This window comes from Sapajus apella, unplaced genomic scaffold (assembly GCF_009761245.1).
Source record: "Sapajus apella isolate SASKATOON/1434 unplaced genomic scaffold, GSC_monkey_1.0 scaffold2, whole genome shotgun sequence".
NCBI lineage: Eukaryota > Metazoa > Chordata > Mammalia > Primates > Cebidae > Sapajus > Sapajus apella.
This window is the reverse complement of record NW_022436942.1, coordinates 37,240,638-37,263,567: the sequence shown is the minus strand read 5'-3', so window position 1 is coordinate 37,263,567 and position 22,930 is coordinate 37,240,638. Positions and strand designations below refer to the sequence as shown.

At 36.7% G+C, this 22,930-nt stretch overlaps 1 protein-coding gene across 9 annotated transcripts in view; it reads right to left on the bottom strand.

Moving 5' to 3' along the window:
* Positions 1-15,516: 15,516 nt before the first annotated feature.
* The window catches only part of NAV3 (neuron navigator 3), a 623,567-nt gene continuing 616,153 nt past the window's right edge, over positions 15,517-22,930 (bottom strand). For all 9 annotated transcript variants that reach the window (XM_032285065.1, XM_032285057.1, XM_032285074.1 and 6 more), the window contains one exon: positions 15,517-18,123. In XM_032285065.1, coding sequence (XP_032140956.1) covers positions 18,004-18,123 — 120 coding nt within the window. In that variant the 3' untranslated portion in view covers positions 15,517-18,003. The remainder of the gene's footprint in view (positions 18,124-22,930) is intronic.

Genomic DNA, 22,930 nt, shown 5'->3' with positions numbered 1-22,930 from the left:
CGTGAGCCACCGCACCCGGCCAAAAAAAAAATATTTTTTTAATTAGCCAGGTTTGGTGGCACGTGCCTCAACTACTTGGGAAGCTTAGGAGGGAGGATTGCTTGAGCCCAGGAGTTCAAGGTTGTAGTGAGCTATGTTGTACCACTCCAGCCTGGATGACAGAGCTCTCCCTGTCCCTAAAAACAGATAAATAAATAAATGAAAAACTTTCTGCACTAATGAAAATGCTCTGTATCTGCACTATCCAATACAGTAGCCACTAACCACATTTGGCTATATGGCTCCCTCAGACATAGCTAATGCAACCGGCAAATTGAATATTAAATTTGACTTAACTTTGACTAAATTTAAATAGCCAAATAGGGATAGTGGCTACTGGAATGGTCAGCACTGCTGTATTTTTTATTGAATCCTCATATTGCTAAAACAACGTGGTATAACCAAAAATTCACAATCTAGTAACTTAGGACAAACATTCATTAGCACACACAGTTTCCATAGGTCATAAATTTGGTAGCAGCTTAGCTGGGTGGGTCTGACTCAAGGTTTCTCATGATGCTACACCCAAGATGTTTGTGTGGGCCAACAGTAATCTGAAGGCTTGACCGTGGCTGAAGGATTAACTCTAAAATGGCTCACTCACAATTATTGGCAGAAGGCCTCAGTTCATTGCTGGCTGTTGCAGAAGGCCTCATTTCCTTGCCAGGTGGATTTCTCTAGAGGGCTGCTTGGTGTGACCATACAACATGGCAGCTAGCTTCCCCTAAAGCATGTAATTGAAGCTTCCTCCAGAATATGCCATCCAAGAAAGGAAGTCAAAGTGCTTTTTATGATGCCATCTCTAAATTCACACCCTGTCACTTTTTTTACTGGAAGAGAAATTAGGCTCCATCTCTTGAAGGCAAGAATATTAGAGAATTTGCGTGCATAATTTAAATCTACCATAGACATGTTAACTTATCTAAAGCAATGGAACTAATAAATGGAAAGGCCTGCATTAAAATTTATTTCAGTCTTAGTCTGGAACCAGTGTTTTAATTACAGCTCTCCAGTGCCTAGGACAACTATATATTCTAATGCATTATCTCTTGAGAACACATTTAGAAACCAAATGCAATCTAAATGTATCTACTTTAAATTTTCTTGATTTTAAAAAGATGTAGCATTTCAAAAATCTATTTATAAGTTCCCAAGTGTAATTTGAAATGACATTTCATCATTTGAAACTTTTCCTCTTTTCTAAGAAATTGGGTAGATATTAATCTCAGAAAGAAGGTAAAGCAACCAGCAAGTTGTTTGGAATTCCAGTATCTATTTCTGGAAATTCCAGGTAAACGTCTCGCTTTTAGGAAACCTCAGAGTGACAGCCATGCCCAAACTCTTCTTTACAGTCCCTTCTATAATCCTGTGAAAGATGTGCCCCATGTAGTTACGCTCAGGGAAGTGGTACAATCAGGGAAGCACAGTTTGAATGATGTTTGCAAGCTTTACCTGATCTCTCAAAAAACAATAAAGGTGATTCAAGTATGTAGTTGACAGGAATTCTTACTAAAATCCAAAATACCAAGGAATGCCCCAGAGCCTCTCATCCTTCTGAGGAAAGAATGCTTCACATTCTCTCCACCATCCCATGCCCCACTTTCTCCACCTCTCCCACTCCACCCACCATGTGTGCTTTCACACATCTTTCTTTGGACTTGTGAACTGCTCAGAAGTAGATTAACTATGCTTTCCTCCCCACTCTTGTTGAAGAATTTGGCAGTGGGGCTGTTGCCCTTTCTGGTTCTTCACGCACAGACTCTTTGTCACCACAGCCCAAAACAACAATGACCATAAGAGCAAAAGAGACAGCAAAATAATCTACTAATCGACAAGCTTTCATGGCAGTCAGGGAGAAGAGGGATCTACATATATGATTATTTTCTCTGCCACTCAGGATGGAGCTGACTGGACCAGGAGCTGGTGTCTGACATAAAGGAAGCTGTCTGCTGGTTAAGCAGGAATCTGAGAAATGGCTTTGCAGAAGCATGGTCCAGACTGAGAGATCCACAGTTCCTAGTGACTGAGAAAACCCCTCACATCTTTTTTTTTTTTCTCTAGGAAATTTGACTGTGAAATACTTGGTAAGAAAATAAATGAGTAGACAGAGGAGAAACCTAGAGATGAAGGCCTATAAGGCAGTAAGCCTTGCGTGAACATTAGCCCTGAGTAGTGACACGAGAGAAAACTAGGTTTAAAACAAAATCTAATTAACTGAGACAACTCAAATGTGCCTCTTCCTTGCAATGGAGGGATCTTATGTACCTACTAAAAAGGATATAAATCGTGTTTTCTATCTTTCAACAACTTTTATTTAGGGTTTATTATTTATTTATATGGTTATTTACCTGAATGTCAGCCCTAACCTGGTTGCTACAGTAATAACGATAGCTAACATTACTAGGTATCAACACTGTCCTAGCTGGTGAATTATATTAGCATGTCTCTGTTACATTTCTCACTTTATGTGAAGATATGAAGACACAGGATCAAACCAACTGGGTTCCTGTCAAACAGCTAGTGAGTGGCAGAGGTAGCAGCTTTGTCCATTTGTGCTGCTATGACAAAATACCATAAACAGAGTCATTTTATTTATTTATTTTTTTGGCTGAAAGAACAGAAATTTATTTCTCACGGTTCTGGAGGCTGAGATGATAAGATCAACATGCTGGCAAGTCCAGAGAGAGCAAGAGAGCTCTGGTCTCTTTTCTTACAATGACGCTAATGCTATTGGATGTGAACCCCACACTTCCTGCTTCATTTAACCTTAGTTACCTCCATAAAGGCCCTACTTCCAAATACAGTTCCATTGGGGGTCAGGGATTTAGCATATACATTTGCAGAGGATACAAACATTCAGTTCATAGCCACTAATACCATCCTTTTAACTGGGAAGTCGCTGGTAGATTTATCAACTTTGTGTAGGTTAATAAAGTGGGGTTAAATTAAAAAAATATGAAGAATAGAAGTATATTTCTCATAGTTCTGGAACCTGGGAAGTTCAAGATCAAGGTGCCAGCAGATTTAGTGTCTGATAAGGACCCTGATCTCTGCTACCAAAATGGTGCCTGGTTGCTGTACTCTCCAAAGGAGATGAAGGCTGTGTCCAGAAGGGCAAAAGGAAATGAACACCAACACACTCCAGATAGATTTGTACATTCACTAATCCCGTTAATGAGAGCTCCACTCTCATGACTTAACTAGCTCCAAAGGCCCCACCTCTTAATACTACTGCCTTGGAGATTAAGATTCGACATAAATTTTGGAGGAACACAGATATTCATACCATAGCAGGTAAGGTTTGAAACTACGTAGTCTGGCTCCAAAGGCTGTGTTTCTAACTGTTGTGTTCTTCTGCTGCTGTGAATGAAAGAGTTCCCTCCTCACTAGGAGATAATTTCCAAATGTCTTACTCTGACATGGAAGGCTCCCACAGTCTAGCCCACAACAATCTTATTCCATCACTTCAATTTTTATAAACCCCAGCATCTTCTCTTATAGTCCCCTAAAACATGCAGCCTGCAGACTTTGTATTGCCTCTCTCTGCACCTTTATGCCTCCTGAAACTGGAAAACCTAACAAAATAAAGGTGTGATCACAGGGAAACCAACACATAAAAAGCAGCAGGCCTTCTGACTGCTACAGTCTCATACAACTGAGTGCTAAGGCTGTAGAATCCAACATTGACAAACAACGTAATCTTTCCGACTGCTTTATAAGTGTTTATTTAGGTTCTCAGCTGGAGAACAAGAAAAATGAAATTTAGTGCCAAGCTATGTGGACATGGGCAGACTCTTGGATAATTTATTTTTTATGACAGATTCCATTTTCTGCTGCTGGCGTGATTGCACGAGAAGACATTTGTCCACTGGGAGTACGTTTGTGTCTTTTGCATGGACTAACTCAGTGGTAGAATTTAATTTGTGCAATATTATTCACTTATTAGACCAAAAAACAGTACATGCTTGGCATTACTAAGTTTATTGAAACGTTATTACAAGAATCTGTCTTGAGAGGCAAAAGGAACATCAGTACTTAGCCTAAGATTTTCTCATTATCTTTAAGGTGCAGATATTATTGAGATCATTAGTTTCCTGGACAAATTTAGATTTGAAGAGGTGTGAATATGTGCTCTGCTAGAAGTGTTGTGTTGCAGTATTGTGATGGTGTAAGGCTGTTGCTGAAAACTAAAGCACGTATAGAGTGAACTGGGTGAGTATGTTTTAACAGGGAATGGCAAACACTGTTTGAGAGTGCTCCTCAAAAAACAGGTACTGTCACTTCTCAGGTCTAGCCAATTGTTGCAATGGTGGAATGTAGCCCACATTGACAGATACCCTCATTTTTAAGAAAATCCAAACTTTGGGACATCTTTATGAAATACCCTGATGTTTAAATGTTGGTAAGTATGGTAGGCAGAATTCTAAGAATGACTTATCTTGGCTCTCTTCCTTGGGTAACCCCTCCCTTTAGAATGTGGGTGGAACCTGTTAATACAATGACATATTATGCCTGTGACTGTTATGTGGCAAAAGGGTGATTAGATTATCTGGGGGGGCTCAATCTAACCATGGAATCAGAGGAGGAAAGCGCAATACTCATATCACAGATCTTTGCTGGCTTTGAAGATACAGGAGGCTTTATCTTCAGCCTCCAGGAGCTGAGCACAGTCTAGGGCTGGTAAGCTAGACAGAAAATGGGGACCTTAGTCTCACATCCACAAGGTACGGAATTCTGCCAACAACCAGAATCAGCTTGAAAGTGAATTCTTCCTGAAAGCCTTCAAATAAGCATTCATCCCAAACAACACTTTCTTTTCAATCTTGTGAGAACCTGATCAGAGAATCCAATGGAGTTCAACCTAACTAACAATTTAAAGATTTACGAGTTAATAAATGGGTGTTGTTTTACATTGATAAGTATATGGTTATTTGTTATCCAGCAGTAGAAAAGTAATGCAGTGTATTAGTCCATTCTTATGCTGCTATGAAGAAATACCCAAAACTGGGTAATTTATAAAGAAAAAGAGATTTAATTGACACACGGATGGCTGGGAAGGCCTCAGGAATCTAACAATCATGGCGTAAAGCACCTCTTCACAGGGTGGCAGGAGAAAGAATGAGTGCAAGCAGGGGAAATGCTAGACACTTATTAAACCAGCAGATCTCATGAGACTCACTCATTATCACAGAACAGCATTGGGGAAACACTCCCATGATTACATTACTCCCACCTGGTCCTGTCTTTAACATGTGGAGATTATTAAAATTCAAGATAAGATTTGGGTGGGGACACAGAGCCAAACCATACAATGCAGTAAGCATTTAAAATTATTTAAAAAGCTTTACTAGGAAAATTAGCACATACTAGTCAATGAAGCATCAGTTTACAATCTTTGGTATAATTAAGGTAAGGTAAGAGTTCAGATGAAAGGGATCCTGAGCATTTTTTCATCTTCTAAAGTAACCAACTGTACCATGTGCTTCTAGTGGTCATCATTAAAAGTCAGCCTGAAATAAATTTTGATTGAATTCCTTTGATGAAATGGATACCTTTTGATTGAAATGAAAATACAATTCGCAAAGCGATGATGGGTGAGAACATAAAATGATGCAATATGTAAGAGCATTAAGAGAGACAATTTATTTGCTTTCTGGAAATTTTTTGTATTTGGTAATTTGAGGTAATCTAGGTAAATCAAGAAAAAGGAAATTTTTCTATCATTTTTTTCCAAAAAATAATTCCAGTATAATTGTTTCTTTAAAATTCTTTGTATGCCTCCATAAATCTGCTTCGTTTATTCTCGAGGACGTTTCTTCAAAATAGAGGGCAAATATTTGCATTCCCAAAAGTCCCCTAGCTTGAATTGCATGTAGTAAAAGCAGTACAAGTTCAGAAATTCCATAAGATATTCCTTCCCTTTTAGTAAACAAACTTTGAAAGATTATTTCTAGAGAATAAATTTATTCTCTTTTCCTTGCCCCAATAATATTCTTCAACCAAAGTGGTTCTTAACTATCAAAACAGTTAATCTGTAAGTACTGTCTCTTGCAGCTCTCACAAGACTATCTTTGTATATTCGACATCATTAATTGAACATCTATTATATTGAGGCCACTGTGTTATAAAGAGAATACTAAGAACAAAGAGGGCAAAAAAGGATAGCTATCTAGCTTTAAGTAGCTTACTATCTCTTTCTCTTTAAAATTTGTCTGTTATAGTTAAGAAGTAGATATGTATTAGCTTTATTAAAGCTGCTACTGAGATTTCCTAGTCACCCTTCCTCTGCCACCAACCACACACACAAACACCAATTTGAAAAAGGCAGTTGAATCAACTGAGTTGCAGGTAAAGCAAAGGGTTGGCAAGTTTTCCATCTCCTCCATGGCTGGAGAAACCTGCTTAGGGATGCTGACTACATAAAAACTGGTAAGCTGGATTACCCTTCTGCCCTCCATGGTGGATACATGTGACCACTTTCATGCCTTACCATTCACATAAGTCATTCCTCCTGCTCTGGAAGAGTTTAAAGTAAGGAGTAGGGCTTTCAAGAGCAGGCTAGGGCCCTAGATAAAATCTGGGGAAAATATGATAAATGTTTTTACATGTAATTTTTACAAATGCAACACGTTTGGACCCTGGGCCCTACATATTCACCTCTCCTTTCCAGAATCCCAGGCCCTGTCATCTGTACAATCCCCTTGCTTTGGGGATAGAGATGGACAGACAATCCCTCCATGGCTCTTTCCTGGTGAAATTTCTGTTTTATATGGCCCAGGGCCAAAATATTTCCCTTTCATTAGTACTTATTTGGTCTTTAAAAATCAACCATTTATCTATTTAATGAAATTTAAAATAATATATGTTCATAAATCAAACAAATGCTTTATGTTTAGAGGCCACAGATGATTATTAAAATCTGGAAAATACCGAAGTTTATGTTAAAATATTACTAACCCTATTTTTTGGAATTTTCCAATTAACTTCCTATATATGCTAAATAATGCATGCATTTAACTTTGATTGCACATTGTATTTAAGCTGGGATTCCAGACAACTTTGTCCACTTTACAAGCCATGTTCTATTTGAAGAATAATGTAAGGTTATTTAATAGTTTTGTGTATTTTCTGAAAATTGGTTACAATATTTAGTAGCTGTATCTCTATGGCCTTATTAACATTATGACATGCTAGAAGTCACAGTCTTTTTTTTCTTTTTTTTTAGGCCTCACTCTGTCACCCACGCTGGAGTGCAGTCGCATGATCTTGGCTCACTGCAACCTCTGCCCCTCGGGTTCAAGAGATTCTCCTGCCTCAGCCTCCTGAGTAGCTGGGATTACAGGTGCATACCACAATTCTCAGCTAATTTTTGTATTTTTAGTAGGGACGAGGTTTCACCATGTTGGTCAGGCTGGTCTTGAACTCCTGACCTCATGATCTACCTTCCTCAGCCTCCCAAAGTGCTGGGATTACAGGTGTGAGCCACTGTGCCCAGCTTGTTTTTGTTTTTGTTTTAAAATTAATATTTAGGTTGATTTCCTAAAAAACGGAATTACTTGTGACATTTTCTTATGATTATTTTCAAACTTCTCATCCACTCTTGCCTGATGTTGTTGAGATCTGAAACTTGACTTTTCTTTGAAATTAATGGTCACACAGTAACTGTAGGTCTGATTCTAACAGTATCAATATTTGCTTGGCTGGAGAAATGTTTCCATCTGTTTGCACAGGATCCATTTTCTAGTTCTCTTGAGGTCTTGCATATCTTTTGCAATTTATTGTGAGAGAAGGAAATTTCCAGAGCAGACTGCAAATCCGTGGTGTCCTGCAGGAGTAATGTGGGAGTCCGCCCTCATGTAGTTAGTACACCAGCTGGTCACCCAGAAACTTTCCTCCACTATTGTTCTATGCTAATGGCATATAAACATTTTATTTTCGAGTTGGCAATTTAGATAGCATTAGTACCAATTATAATGTTATTTGATGGGATAATTATTTTACTTAAATCCGAATGCAACTGTGTATTGGGGATATTAATAATTTCAAATTTCTAATGTGACCCTAGTATAATAGACTTCTTTTTCTCCAGCTAGTTACTAAAACTCTCAGTTGATGCTAAAAAAAAAAAAAAAAAAAAAAAAAAAAAAAACAAATAGCTAAAGGGCACACTGAAGAAAAAAAGGCTAATGACTGTATTGCATTCACAGAGGGATTACTTACAGCATGTTTTCTATAGTCAGCCCTATGGCTTCTGCAGGTGAGCAAAATTTCTAGTAGCAGATATTAAAGAAAATGTGTATTGTTGAGGAAATACGGAGTTTTTGATTTTGGAAAGAAATAGCTACTACATTTTAATATGTAAGGAAAATAATATATAAGAAAAAGCATTACATTTTAGAAGTAGCCTTACAGGTTTTGCGGGTTCTTAGGAAATCATATTAGCAATTAGCATGTTGTTTGGTGAACAGGGAATGCGGACGGAAGCAGCTGACAGCCCTGTGTGGCATTTTATCAACATCAGGAAAAGTACTACTTTAGTCTGTTTCGTATTTGTCATATTCAGTCTGCGTGTCCATTTTGAGTGTATCTGTAGATTTTTTTCTCTCTTATTCTGCTTTTTAAACATTATCTCTTTGTATTTATTGATAAGTCACAGAGGTGATCTATCTTGTTCTGGAAGTTATTATTGGATTTCAAATGGCTTTGGGTAGCTGTGTTTTATACTGTTCCTTTTACTTTTTAATCTAGAGAAGAGAATCATTTCTATCATGCAAAAGAATATTTGAGAAGGGTCATTTTAATCCAAATGTAGAGTGAGTAGGTGTCATGGACCAACTTTTTGTGTCCCCACAAAATTTATATGTTGAAATCCTAACCCTACCCTATGATGGTATTAATAGGTGGGGGCTTTGGTAGGTGATTAGGTGTTGAGGGCAGAGTCTTTATGGATAGGTTGGGTGCCCTTACACGGGAGATCCTAGAGAGCTCTCTTATCCCTTCACTCATGATAGGGTGCAGCTAGAAGACTGTTCTCCATGAGGAAATGGGGCCTCAATAGATACTAAATCTGCCAGAGTCTTGGTCTTGGACTTCCCAGCCTCCAAAACTGAGAGAAATACATTTCTGTTGTTTATAACACCCCCCTCCACCCGCCCCGCTGATGGTTTATGGTATTTTGTTACAGCAACCCAAAGGGACTAAGACGGTAGGTAACTTTTGTCCTGGGATTACAGAGTAAGACAATTACATATCTAAAATTTTGATGAGTTTTTCTGGAGAAGCAGTGGACATATTTATTATGAAGTCCATGTGTTTTTACCTAATAATTGAAGTTAAGGGAAAATGTTAGAAAAGCTGGACCAACGTGATCTCTACTGAAGCTTGGGAATAAAGAAGGGTAATAGAATCCCTGCAGTAGTTAGAATGAACCACTAGAAGCCAGCACTGGGTATGACAGGAGACCAGGTATGTTGTCTCTGTATTAGGTAAGCTGAAAAAGTTCCAGGTCAAAGCCCCAGGGTAGCACTTTCAGCTGGGAAGATGCTTTACAAGTGATCTGAGAAAGCTGCTTACCAAGTGTGGCTGGAGCTACGCTATTTAGTAGCAATCACTGGGCACATGTGGATGATTAGCATTTGATGACTATATCAATTTAGGAACACAATTTTCAACTTTATTTCATAGTAATTACCTAAGTTTACATTTGAAACTGCTAATTTATTTTAGGTGTATTTGAAACAACTTAGGCATGCCAATCTATCAACTGTAAATATTTTCAATTCTAAATACAGATCAAATTGTTCTGATGAAAATTTAATGTATGAATTCAGATTAGCTTTAAGTGTAATATACATGCTAGATTTTGAAGTTTTAGCACACAAAAAGAAAAAAGCATGCAAAATATTTAAAGAATCTTATTTAGAAGTGTTTTAGCTTGATTTTATGTTGAAATGCTAATTTCGTAATATACTCAGATAATAAAATATATCATAATTAATTTTACCTCTTTCTTTTTACTTTTATCAATGTGGCTACTGGAAAATTTAAAATTGCATTTTATCCAGGCATGGTGATGCACGCCTTTGGTCTCAGCTACTCCTACTTAGCAGGAGGATTGCTTGAATCCAGGAGTTCAAGATTACAGTGAACTCTGATTGAGCCACTGCATTCAAGCCTGCACAACAGAGTGAGAGCCTTGCTCTAAAAATAAAATGAATTGCATATATAGCACTCATATTTCTACTGAAAGTGCTGCTCTAGTCTAAAATCATAAAACCTCACCATGGGGATATAGTCCAGGTGAATTTCCCTCCCTTGATAAACCACTAATATTGGAAAAGATTCTTCTCTAGCTTTTTTGTGGTAGCCAAATTGGAGACTTTTTCTCCAAACGCCATCTACCTGACTCTAGCTCTTCATAGTGCTGGCTTTCAGCCTCAGAAGTTCCACCAAAACCTGGCTTCTGTGTAGCATTGCTTCATGCCTCATCCTAGCACCACCAGTAAGAAGCTGAAGAGAATCCCTAGGCCTACATTCTGCAGTAACCAGAGGAAGGGCTGAACCAGGGAATGTAAATAGATAATCAGGGAAGAATTTTGCCTGGGCAGTAGGCATCCCCTCCCCGTCAAGAGTTGTTAATATTAGGCAAATGGCCACTCTACTACAGTCAAAGGGTCTATAAGGCGTTTGGTCCAGCTCGTACCCCTTGAACATCACCCTGCAAAACCCGCTTATATGCTCAGCTGCCTCTGCACAGCTTATCAGGTTAGGATCAGACCACACTGAATACAATTGTACTCAAGTGTTTTTGATTGGGCTATTACCAGATACCTTAGACGTTTTACTCTTCCCTGAAAATAGATACACATTATTTATATCACAAAAAATATATAGAACCACTCCAGTGACATTGGGTGAATTTTAATATCTGTCATCATCTTAGGGTATAAAATCTGCAAGAACATAAATGGATCAGATGATTTTTCTAGCAGAATTCACAAAATATAACGAGGATACAGATTTTTCTGACTCTTAATTCAATGGTTTTCCCCTTATATTCCTTTATAAATGTTGCATTAAATGTGCACAAATATATTAGGCAAATTGACAAATAAAAGTTAAAAGAATGATAAAGATTCTCACCATATTCTTCAGGTTCTATTCTCAGTCTCTTCTTGGTGAAGGTCTGTCTTGTGGGGGATCATCCCAAAGTGAAATTCACATCTTTACTTCTCATTTCTGCCAAAGATTCCTATTTTGAGTTTTCCAGCCACCACCTGTCTTCTAGGCTCTAGTATTACATTTCTACGCTTGATGTATTTTCTTTGTTTCCCCAGAAAACCCCACACATTTACATTGTACCATATATAACTAAGGTGTCTTAAAAAAAAGAAAAAAAAACTTGAAAAGCTGAAAGAAAAAGAAAACTTGATAGAAAGTATGGAACACATTATATCTAAAGGAGAAAAAAACCTTCCCAAGCGTGAGGCAGTGCTTTAAATAACTCTAGTCCTCAAGTTCCTTGCTTCTTCCCTGGTCACCAATCAGCATTCTAATTACTAATCTGGCTTCCCAGGAAACGCTACACCTGTAAAAGTCATTCAGCTCAAATTTAATGTATTTGCTTAACATATGATAAAGTTCAGTTGTGGTCTCCATGTTCAGAAATATTTTTATTCCACAATATTATGTGGAATAATTGTGTATATATTTTTCTGGAATATAATTCCATAATATTTCATATATATATTTATTTTGATATTAGTGGAAAAGAAAATAACATAGTTTTTTTTTTACCTAGTCTGAGGGATCAGAAAGGTTTGTCTAAGGAAATGACATTTGAGACTGTATGAAGGTCTTGGGGTAAGAGAAAGGAAATGACTGTAAAGGAAATATTTTATCAAACCTGGTCTGGAACAAAGCATTATATATCACTTGATGTAGTTTGTAATCTCCTTTATTCAATACATTTGATTTGTGATAAAACATTTGGCAATTTAAGATAACTGTTTAATTATGAGATGACCTTTGTCCCAAGGAACTGGTCACTCACTCACTTATCTGACAGTCAAGACTTTGGGGATAAATACATTTTCTTTTCTTTTTTGCCTAATTTCCTTTTTCTATAGTTGTCTCTATTTAAGAGAAACTTTTAAATTGGCCTCCTAGAGACTTTTTAGCATGCTGCAAGATTATAACAAAACTTTGACATATGCTCATAGCTACGTGTCTGGGAAGTTATAAAGTTATTGTTGTTATTTGTTTCAACAGTTACTTCTAGGTTCTACAATTAGGCTAATGTATAAAAATGGGGGTGGTGGACATGGTGATAAAAGTAAGCCAAGGGATAAGCAAGATTCAATTTAAGTATGGAACTGTTGTCCTTTGGTATTTGAATCTTATTTTTAAAAACAAAATACAAAAGAGATGAGAGAGATGATCACATTTATATTTTGTGAAGATGAGTCTATAGCAGCATTAATAGAAATATCAAGCAAGCTACAAATATAAGCACTGTTTTTGATTTTCCAGTAGCAGCCACATTAAAGGCCAGGTGCAGTGACTCATGCCTATAATCCTAGTACTTTAGGGAGCCAAGGTGGGAGCATCTGTTGAGCCCAGGAGTTCACGACCAGCCTGGGCAACATAGTGAATCCTTGTCTGTGCAAAAAAAAAAAATTTTTTAATTAGCCACGTGTGGTGGTACGTGCCTATAGTTCCAGCTACTTGGAGGGTTTGGGGTGTGAGGATTGATTGAGACTGGGAGGTCAAGGATGCAATGAGCCGTGATCATGACACTACAGTCCAGCCTGGGTTTCAGAGTGAGACTCTATCTCAAAAAATATAAGTAAACAAAAAACAAAAAAATCAGATGAATTAATTTTAATACTATAGTTAATATAGCCTCATATATTGGCAATATTACTATTTTTACATGTAATCAATATAAAAAGTATCTACTCTGTTATCTTCAACTCTACCATGCTTTTCTGGAATATTAAGTTCAAGTGTTAAAATTTACAATGATAGGCCAGGTGCAGTGGCTTATGCCTGTAATCCCAGCACTCTGGGAGGCCAAGAAGGGCAGATCACAAGGTGAAGAGATCAAGGCCATCCTGGGCAACATGGTGAAATCTCATCTCTACTAAAAATACCAAAAAAAAAAAAAAAAAAAAAGGAAATTAGCTGGGCATGGTGGTGGGCCCTTGTAGTCCCAGCTACCCAGGAGGCTGAGGCAGGTCAATCACTTGAACCCAGGAGGAGGAGGTTGCAGTGAGCAGAGATTGTACCACTGCACTCCAGCCTGGTGACAGAGCAAGACTCTGTCTCAAAAAATAACATAAAAATTCCAACGATTCTGAAAGATTTATTTGATATTAGCATTCTCTTTTACAATTTCATGGAAAATAAAGCTTGAGAACTTTCATTTTTCTCTAATAAAATTCTAGAATGTTATTAAAGAATTCTAAATTCTAAAATGTTTAGAATGTGCTCTGTTTAATTTCTATGAATGTGTTTTCTTATTGATGAGCTCCTGCGTAATTGAGAGATAATGTATACTTTATGTAGAGAAGAGATCCTCTTAATGACTTATCCAAATCATATTCACTGAATTAAAAAAAATAGTTAATTCACCAATGCAATATTTTGCCTGTTAATTGGTATACCTCCCCAAAAGGCAAAACAAAATAAAAACACAATTGAAGCTTCCTTTTAAACATCTTCACTGATCAAAGACATAGAACTAGACATTTTTAAGGTGGCCTATTGTTTATAAAGATGATATTTTTCTTTCTTTACTGTGAAAGTCCAAGGCCTGAAATAAAGAGGGTACTTGTATTTCTCCAAATATAAACATAATTCACTGGTATCATTGATTCTATCAGAATCTGAAAATATATCCTGTTCAATTTTTCAGTGGACTATTCACTGGGCTTTTAATAGGCATCCTTATAGTAGGGAACTTAGGGATTCATTATAGTAAAAAGTGAAGGGGGCAAAGACTCAATTCTACTAAATGTTAAATCCTGTAGGACCATAGCCTGCATCTCAATGGCTCTGATTCCTAAGAAAGTTGCCTGGCACATATTAGAATGACAACTAACACTTATGTAACATTTAAGCCAGGACAGAATCTTTTCTGAGTATTTTACATATTTTAAACTATTCATTATTCAAACTAATCTTATGAGTAGATACTATAATAATCTGATTTTATAGATGAGTAGGTTGAATCCTGAGTATATTACTGATATTATTCATTTATTGTAATGGCAGTGTTAATATAGAAGCTAATAATTGTTGAAAATTTCTTGAGTGATAGCTATTATTCTGAGTACTTTACAGACCTAAACTCAATCCTCTTCACAGCCCTATGAGTAAGTACTATTTCTACGTCCATTTTAAAAATTAGGAAATTGAGTTAAAATATATATTCTTCAAAACCTTAAATTTATTGACATCTTATTCTCAAGAATGTTTGAAAAAAATATAAATATATCTTATTTTGTTACAATTGTTGTTCAGGAAGTTACAATTTACGGAGGGCTAGGCACTGTTCAAGGAGTTTGCGTGTAATAACCCATATGATCTTCAGAGCAATCTGTGAGAGCCAGGTACTATTATTATCATCACTTTATGGGTGAGGAAAATGAGGCACATAGAGTTTGAGTACATTGGCCAAGGTCACACAAAGAATGACATGTTGGGATTTATACTTAGGCAGCCTGAAATTGTATTTAGCAGAACCGTATTGAAGTTTTGGCTTAATTCAATGTTTATCTGAACAAGATGAATTGTGGAAATTTCCTTATCTCCCAAACTGAGTAAAGGAACAAATGCACTGATTATAATCCATTATGGGTGATTAGTCTATTTTAACTAATACCTTTCTTTCTTTGCTCTATAACTATTCTAATTCAGAAGTTTTCCTGCTTTTAGAATTAAAATCCTGCTTATACCATCACAAATATATATTCCAATTACTGAGGTTAAAGAGATTTCCAAGCTACTTTAAAAGAAATCATAATTTTAAAAGGGATTCTTTTCTTTTCTTTTATAATCTTCTCTATTAAAAAAACATACTACTACCCAAAGAATTAGTTTGCTTTAAAATAATGTTTAGAGCTAAAATGTCAAAAGAGGATTTAATGGAATAAAAACAAACAAACATTTATTGAGTTAATTTGACTCAGTGAATCTCAACATCTTATTTTATATTCTTATTTTATCATTGGGTATTTAAGAAAACTATTCAGAGTTTTCTGAAACATTCACTGAATAATTATCATTTAAAAAGTTAAACCGATTACCTTTATTTACTTGAAAGCTTTGAAGCCCTTTTTATGATGGTTATAAAATATAAATTTGCATACAGTCCTATTGAAGTCATATTAATAGTGCAAGCAACATTTTAAAGCTTGACACTTCTTGGTGTATAATTATTCACTTTCTTCCATACATAGACACCACACCATGTTGTCAATAAATAATTCCACTTTAATGGCAAAGTAATAATTTAGACGGATACAGGGTGCACATTTGCAAAAAAATATATGCAAGCTGGTTTACAAGCTAGAGGAACAATAAACCAATAGAAAATACATCATCCAGTTAAGTCCATTGACACCAAGTACTTATTGTTGGGGCTTTACAAAGACTACAAAACTTTTCAGATGATTTATTTCACTGTTTCTGCCTATTTACATGATATGTTACATCAAAATGTACAAAATATAAAATGTATACAGACAAATGTTTCACAAACTAGTTTAAGTTGTAAACTAGGTGGACCTACTGGGATGTATTGCAGGAAATTCTGTTTATGCTCATGTCTGGACTGTGTTTCTCAAAATGGCAGGGAAAGATTAGCAATTTTCTTTGATCACATATTATACAAGGGCAACTAGTCACTCATCCAGCTACATATACTGATGTTTCACAACAGATTTGATCCATGTTTGAGGCTTCAAAGTCAGGGTAACAATTCTATGTGCATAAATCCAGTTCGGATTTCCCTTAGGGCAATAGCACCGAGAAAGGACCTGTAGACTTAGTGACACTCTGAAAACTGCACAGATGTTTTGTGGTGGTGGTGTTGTTCTAAGCAACTGACCCATTGGTGGTCACAGAGAGTAGCACCAATTACACGTCCTAAAAGCAACACATTTTCACACACTCATAGAACAAGTCTATACCATGGCCTAGCCCTTGGGTTTCGTAAACTTAAAACCTGTCCTTTGTGTATGGTGGTAACTTCTCCAATGACTGATCGGTTTTCATGCACTCTCTTTAAAGCCTGCCATGACAGATGTACTTTCAGACAGTTTTACTTATCCAAAAATATATTGGCTTCATGTACAGTTTTGAAGCATGCTCACTCTAGCACTGATAGCTCCTGCATAGTCATAACAATCGTAAATACAGGACAAACACACCAGATAATAACAGCTTTGAGGGTTTGCATTCTGTATTTGTTTGCAATGTACAGGAAATCTCAGCAAGTGAAACACCTCTTAACACCAACAGGATAAAATACACTTTTGTTTGTGTTTGTTTCGATTTGTGCAAGTTTTAAAAATTATTATTTACAATACCTACCCAGTAGACTGTGCAAATCTAACCTTCTTTTACAGTATAAACGCTTCCTCTTCCACAGTGACTTTACTGCTTCAGTGTTCTTTAATGCTGAATTTCTCATGTACAACAATAGCAATCAAAACAACATGCGTCAAAACTAATTAAAAAAAATAGGGAAGGAAAGCCGAATAGTTGTGCTCATGCTGCATCTAGTGCTTCCAGCCCTGCTGGATGATAATTCAAAATCTCTTGCCTTCTGAAATTCTTTCACTTAGAACTGGATGGAATTTCACCATGTCTTAGCTTTTAAGTGACGGTCAAAGAGCGTTTCTGGGTTATTTTAATATTTTGGAGGATAGGCAACACAATCTATTCACAAGGTTAAAAATACTGATCTTTCTCCTATCCATTTCTTCAAAAAAAAAAAAAAAGAGAGAAAGATATATAGAGATGAGGCTACTGTGTTAACTGGTGTTGCTTGATTGTAAATGAAAAGACAGTGGAAATTACCAATGGTTTAGGATTTAAACCAACTGTTAAACTGTTGTAGAAATCTGTTTTAAGGCAGTGAGACAGCACCATAGGAAATGTTCCTTCTTTCACTGAAAAGGCTCAAACAAATAAAGCCCTAAAAAAGCCTTTTGTCAGTGTTGACTAATAATTGGTATAAAACTCTTGTTAAGGGAGTGGGCAGGTGGTTTAAAAAGACCACTGTGGTAAAAACAACCTTATAAAACCGGTGACTCATGTACTAAAAAGTTGGTGGAGCACATCATGAGAACATGGCAGTTAGAATTAAATTGGCACTTTTCCAGTTTGCCATAGTAGTGTTTTTCTGGTGGTTGCACAATTCCATTTGTGCTTATGGAGGACTGGCCTCTTGGATTTGTTCTGGAATGGGGTGAGCGCACAACACAAACACTACTGAAGCACTGGGACCAGCACCGTGTGGCACAAAGGAGGTTGGACGGATCAGAAGGATAGACCCTGCCTGGGGAAGAACAGCCCCTCAGAGGAAACAAAAGGAAAGGACAAAAAAAATGGTCTGCATTGTAAACTTTTAAAGAGGAAACAAAGAAAGTCCAGTTTGGCTATCCCATGTGCAATCTATTCAGTTGCCCTGTCATCAGGGTCCTTTCCAGTTGAGTAATGGAGCCTTCTACTACTCCACAGATATAAAAAAATGCTTAGAAATTAAAGTTAAGCTTCCATTGCAATTTAGCATCTCGGTGGTTCAGACTTAGTTCTGCTGCCTCCTTGGAGACCACGACTCTGGGTCAGGGCCCTTGATAGGGTGCTTTTATACTGGCAGTGGTTTAGTGAAAATACCTTTCTTTTTAAACATTTTTTTTAAAAGCAGTCTTTTCCCCTAACTTTTTTCATCCTCTAGAGGGTAGATTCAAGAGATGAATCCAAAATGTCTTCATGGTGGCTGGTGCTTTCGCTGTCGCAGCTTTGTGTGCTCGAGTAATTGGCTGCTTCTTGAAGTTTCATTAGCATATTCATCTGAAGAAACAAAAAAAAGAGACATCGATGTTGGCAATGATGCATTGAGTAAGCCAGCCCATAAAAATCAAGGCCCTGAGCCACACTGAAGAGGCGCCTTATCCCATCCAAGTGACACGGGAAAACAATTTTAGATTTTTACTCATTGTCACTGGCTCCTACACTGTTTCTCCCAAACATGACTACAACACCAAACCAGAAGGACAAAATAGGGCCTCTAGAAAACTCTTTTATTTGGGGTTGTGAATGAATACTGCTCCAGCAGGGAGACTGGAAAGGAAACTGTATCACAGCTGGACATCTGGGTTCATTGCTGGAAAGTACGCCAAGCTTCCCAGCTTTTTGGCTGGGAGAAGCAGAAAGCATTGAATGGCAACTGAAAGTCGTGAATGTTCATACACATACAGATGCACACACAGGCACACACGCACAGTCCCTTGAGAGAAGGAGGGGATGGAGTGGAATGAAGCCAGCTGCTGCACACAAGCACACCATCTGCTGTTTAGGAGCTGACCTCGGGAGGAGGTGACTGAATGAAGCGAACCGTGAGTGTTTGAAGAGGGAGAAGGAAAGAATTACTGTCAAGTTTGTGTAGTTGGATTTCTGGCTAAAATATGATTGATATATCACCGAAAACAAAAACCATCATTTGGAACAATAGCAGCTGTCTCATTTCCCAGCCTTATAGGAGAATGGTAATGTTTGTTCTCGTAAAAGGGACATATGCATGAAAGCACCTGGGGAGAAAGGCAGCTAGCATTTCCATGTATTATAAAATAAAAAGCAGTCACATTGCTTGAATCTTGACAGCTCTGGAGTGCCACTGTTAGAAATGGACTTTTTCTTTTTTTTAAATGTGTGCTTTATAAATGCTTGTGAAATAAATGATAAACTGGTAATCACCCGTTTCAGCAAGAATTCTGTTCTGACAAAAGGAATTTGAACTCATTTTAATAGTCTTCAGGACAATTTGTTTTAACCTAATTTTCAATCTAACTTTCTGAACTTATTAAGTAAGCTACATAAGGTTATGAAATAAATAGTGATAACTTCTCAAACTCAGTAAGCTAAGAAAATCAAATGCCTCCTTCAACATAGTTTCTTTCTCTCCTACTCTGTTCTCTCTTTTTCTCTCACTCAAACCCCCACCTTCCTACTTTTATGTCCATTCATATTCTTTTTTTCCAATTTCTTTTATCAATCTACCACTCATTAGCAGTTGCCTATATGTTCAAGCATTTGGATGAAACTGATCTGTAAAACAAATCTGAGTGTTGAGCATCCTGGTCATTTAGTAAGAGTAGAAATGGTAAATAATATCTGTTTAAAATGATACGACTATATATTAGACACAAAATTTGAAATCACTTGAATGCTGGATGTTGTAAAAGTTTTATTGTTTAATAGTATTATTATTAAAGTCTTAATTTTGCCATATAGTAAATATGTTCCATTGTAATATAGTCCACATCTCAGATTCATAATAAAGGTATAGAGTGTGATTTACTTTGCCCTTGCATAGTATTATTTTGTGCATTCAAATCAAGGTAGATTACGAGAGATTATGTATAATTTAGTCATTATAATGATACATCAGAATCCTCCAAAGTGTATTAATATTTTTCCCCTCTTCTTCCTGCTTCTTCCCCATACTCATGCTACAGTTTGCATATAACATGCCCCTTCCGAAACTCTTGCTGAAGTTTTATACCTATTGTGACAGTGTTGGGATGTGAAGCCTAGTGGGAGGTGTTGAGTCATGGGGGCATATTCTTCATGATCAGATTAATGCCATTCTGGTTGGAGGTCAGTGAGTTCTCACTCTAGAGGGAATGGATTAGTTCCTATGTGGAAGCAGGTTGTTTAAAAGAGTCTGTTTCTTCTCTCACCATGTAACCTCTTTGCACACTCCCACTCCTCTTCCACTTTCCACCATAAGTTCATGCAGAATGAGGCTCTCACCAGATGTAGCTGCTCAATCCTAGACTTTCCAACCACCAGAACCATGAGCCAAATAAACCTCTTTTCTTTACAAATTGCCCAGCCTCAAGTATTCTGTTACAGCAACATTAAATGGGAAGAGGACATCTATAAGTCATAAATCTAATGTTTATCATTTCTAACATGGTTATCAAGTCTTTATCATCACTGCTACTTACAAATCTGCTAAGCTTCCAGATTGCATCCTATCTTCTTCAATATGTCCTCTCTACTCTGTTTCTAAAGTGATATTTAAAAACTGCAGATCTAACTAGGTAAATCATGGCTCAAACCCCTTTGATGCTTCCCACTGTCGGTGTGATAAAGTTTTGACTTTCTGCAATGATAACAAGGTCAGAATGATCTAGCAATTGTATACTGCCATAGTTTTAATTCTTACCACCAACTGATGTATTGTTCCCTAAACTCACCATTTTTATTATACTGTCCTCTAGTGTTTTATAATCTATTTCTTTAATTTTGGATGTTTTCCCTCCACCCATATAGTGAAATCCTATTAATCACTCAAGATCCAGCTCAAGCATCTCCTCTGTAAAAATGTATTCTACCTGTGTCCTCAATGAACGCACAATTTTACCTAACATGTACCTCTATTATGTTACTGCACTTTATATAGGTAGAAGCCTCTCTTCACTGCTGGAATTTAAGATTCTTGAGGTCAGAAATAATACCGTATTTATCTCCTGATCACCAGGTCATAGCACCAAGGACAGACTCATTAACATTCATTTGTTGTTAATCATGAATACACCTTGTATTTTTAAAATAATGTGAGATATACCAAAAACTTGCATCCTCGTTCAGATTCAGAAAGTCTCTCCTCTCTTCTTTCCTGTTTCTTTGCCATACTCATTGCTATGGTGATTTCTGACCCTAAATAGTGGATGTTTTCTAGGATTTCTGATTTAGAATGGCTGAAAATATATGTTGGCTTCATGTTAGTAATTACAGAAATATATAGAAATAAAAACAGATAGAAAATATTTATTTTTTAAATCAGAGAATGCCTGATCCAAAGATTTAGTTTTAGATGATGTCTTACCATTTAGCATGCAAGACATCGTAACACCCTGTTTCTTAAGATATTAAATAGTGCACCGGGTTAGGAACCAGGAATTTTTTTCTCCAATTCTCATGCCAGAATGGGAAACCTTGAATTTCTTTCTTGTACTAGAAGACAAGTGCATTCAGAACCAGGAAAAAGGGTGCTTTATGGAATTAGCTGACCTGAACTATGAGAGTTGGGAAAGTTGGGAGCATTTCCTAAGGGTTTAATACTCTACAGACTAAAACTGAGAACAAATCTTATAAACACCTCTCCTTATAAAACAAACACATTATATAAAAACTGCAACAGTAGGACCGGACTTTTTGAGGAATTCAGATAACATAATCCATACTCACATTCTAAAGCTTATATCTACTCTATTAATCATTCTATCAGCAATTATTTAGTGTATGCTCACAATTATGCTGGATCCAAACTAATTTCCCCACCACTGTTGATTTCTAACTGTGTATCACCTAAAAGGCCATGTACCATGTTATAAAATTATAAGTCTGGGCTCTTAAGGAATATATTGCCTAGGTCAGAAATCAACAGGGAATCCCTGGATTCTAAGTAGGTCTATGTATATACTTCAGTGATTTTATGAAAGTCTTAAAATTGTATGCCCAATTTTCAGTGTCTGTGCATTTTTCTGGGGAGAGGATATTGAAAGTTTATCAGATTTTCCACAAGAAACTCCCAAAATGTTAAGAATGATTAGCTGAGATGATGATGGTGTGTATGTGTCAAGGTTGTTAGTGTAAGAGTATTCCCTAAAATATCAAGTGATTTTATGTCCTTAGGTACAGTCATAGGTTATTTTTTTTTTTTTTTTTTTTTTTTTTTTTTTGAGACGGAGTTTCGCTCTTGTTACCCAGGCTGGAGTGCAATGGCGCGATCTCGGCTCACCGCAACCTCCGCCTCCCGGGTTCAGGCAATTCTCCTGCCTCAGCCTCCTCAGTAGCTGGGATTACAGGCACGCGCCACCATGCCCAGCTAATTTTTTGTAGTTTTTTAGTAGAGACGGGGTTTCACCATGTTGACCAGGATGGTCTCGATCTCTTGACCTCGTGATCCACCCGCCTCGGCCTCCCAAAGTGCTGGGATTACAGGCTTGAGCCACCGCGCCCGGCCTTAGGTTATTATTTTTAATTATTTCTGTTTTGTGTTTGTTTGATTTAAGCAACATAATGACTTTTATTTTAGTACCTGTATCTTTTCTTTCTGTATTGGTTGTACAAGTCCAATAAGCTCTTTAGTCATAGAATGGTGAGCTAATAACACTTTACATTTGATATCAATATATTGAAAGTAAACTATACAAATAAAAAATAGATATATAAAAAGTGTTTTTTCCTAATTCTATATACTTAATATTTTCAGAATATTCATACTTTAGAGTTTTACATACTTTTATTTCAATTATTCCACTGTTTTAAAAAGTAAATAAATCATAACTTCCATTTGATTTCCAAGTCAGGTTATCCTTCTCTATAGTAGGGAACAGAACAGCCATTCCATAATGTTAGTCAGGTTAGTTGATATAGGCAAAATATTTTTTAGTTCTCCATGTGTACATTACACCATAATTTTTTGTTTTTCTATTTAAGAACAAGATAGAGTTTTCTCTCAAATGCCTATTGAATTGAGTCATGCTATTTAAAAATTATATTTAATTACATATACAATTTGATGCTTAATCAGGGAAGAATTATAGTCTAAGAATTCATTCAGGTTGTAATGTTTCTTGATTCTTTT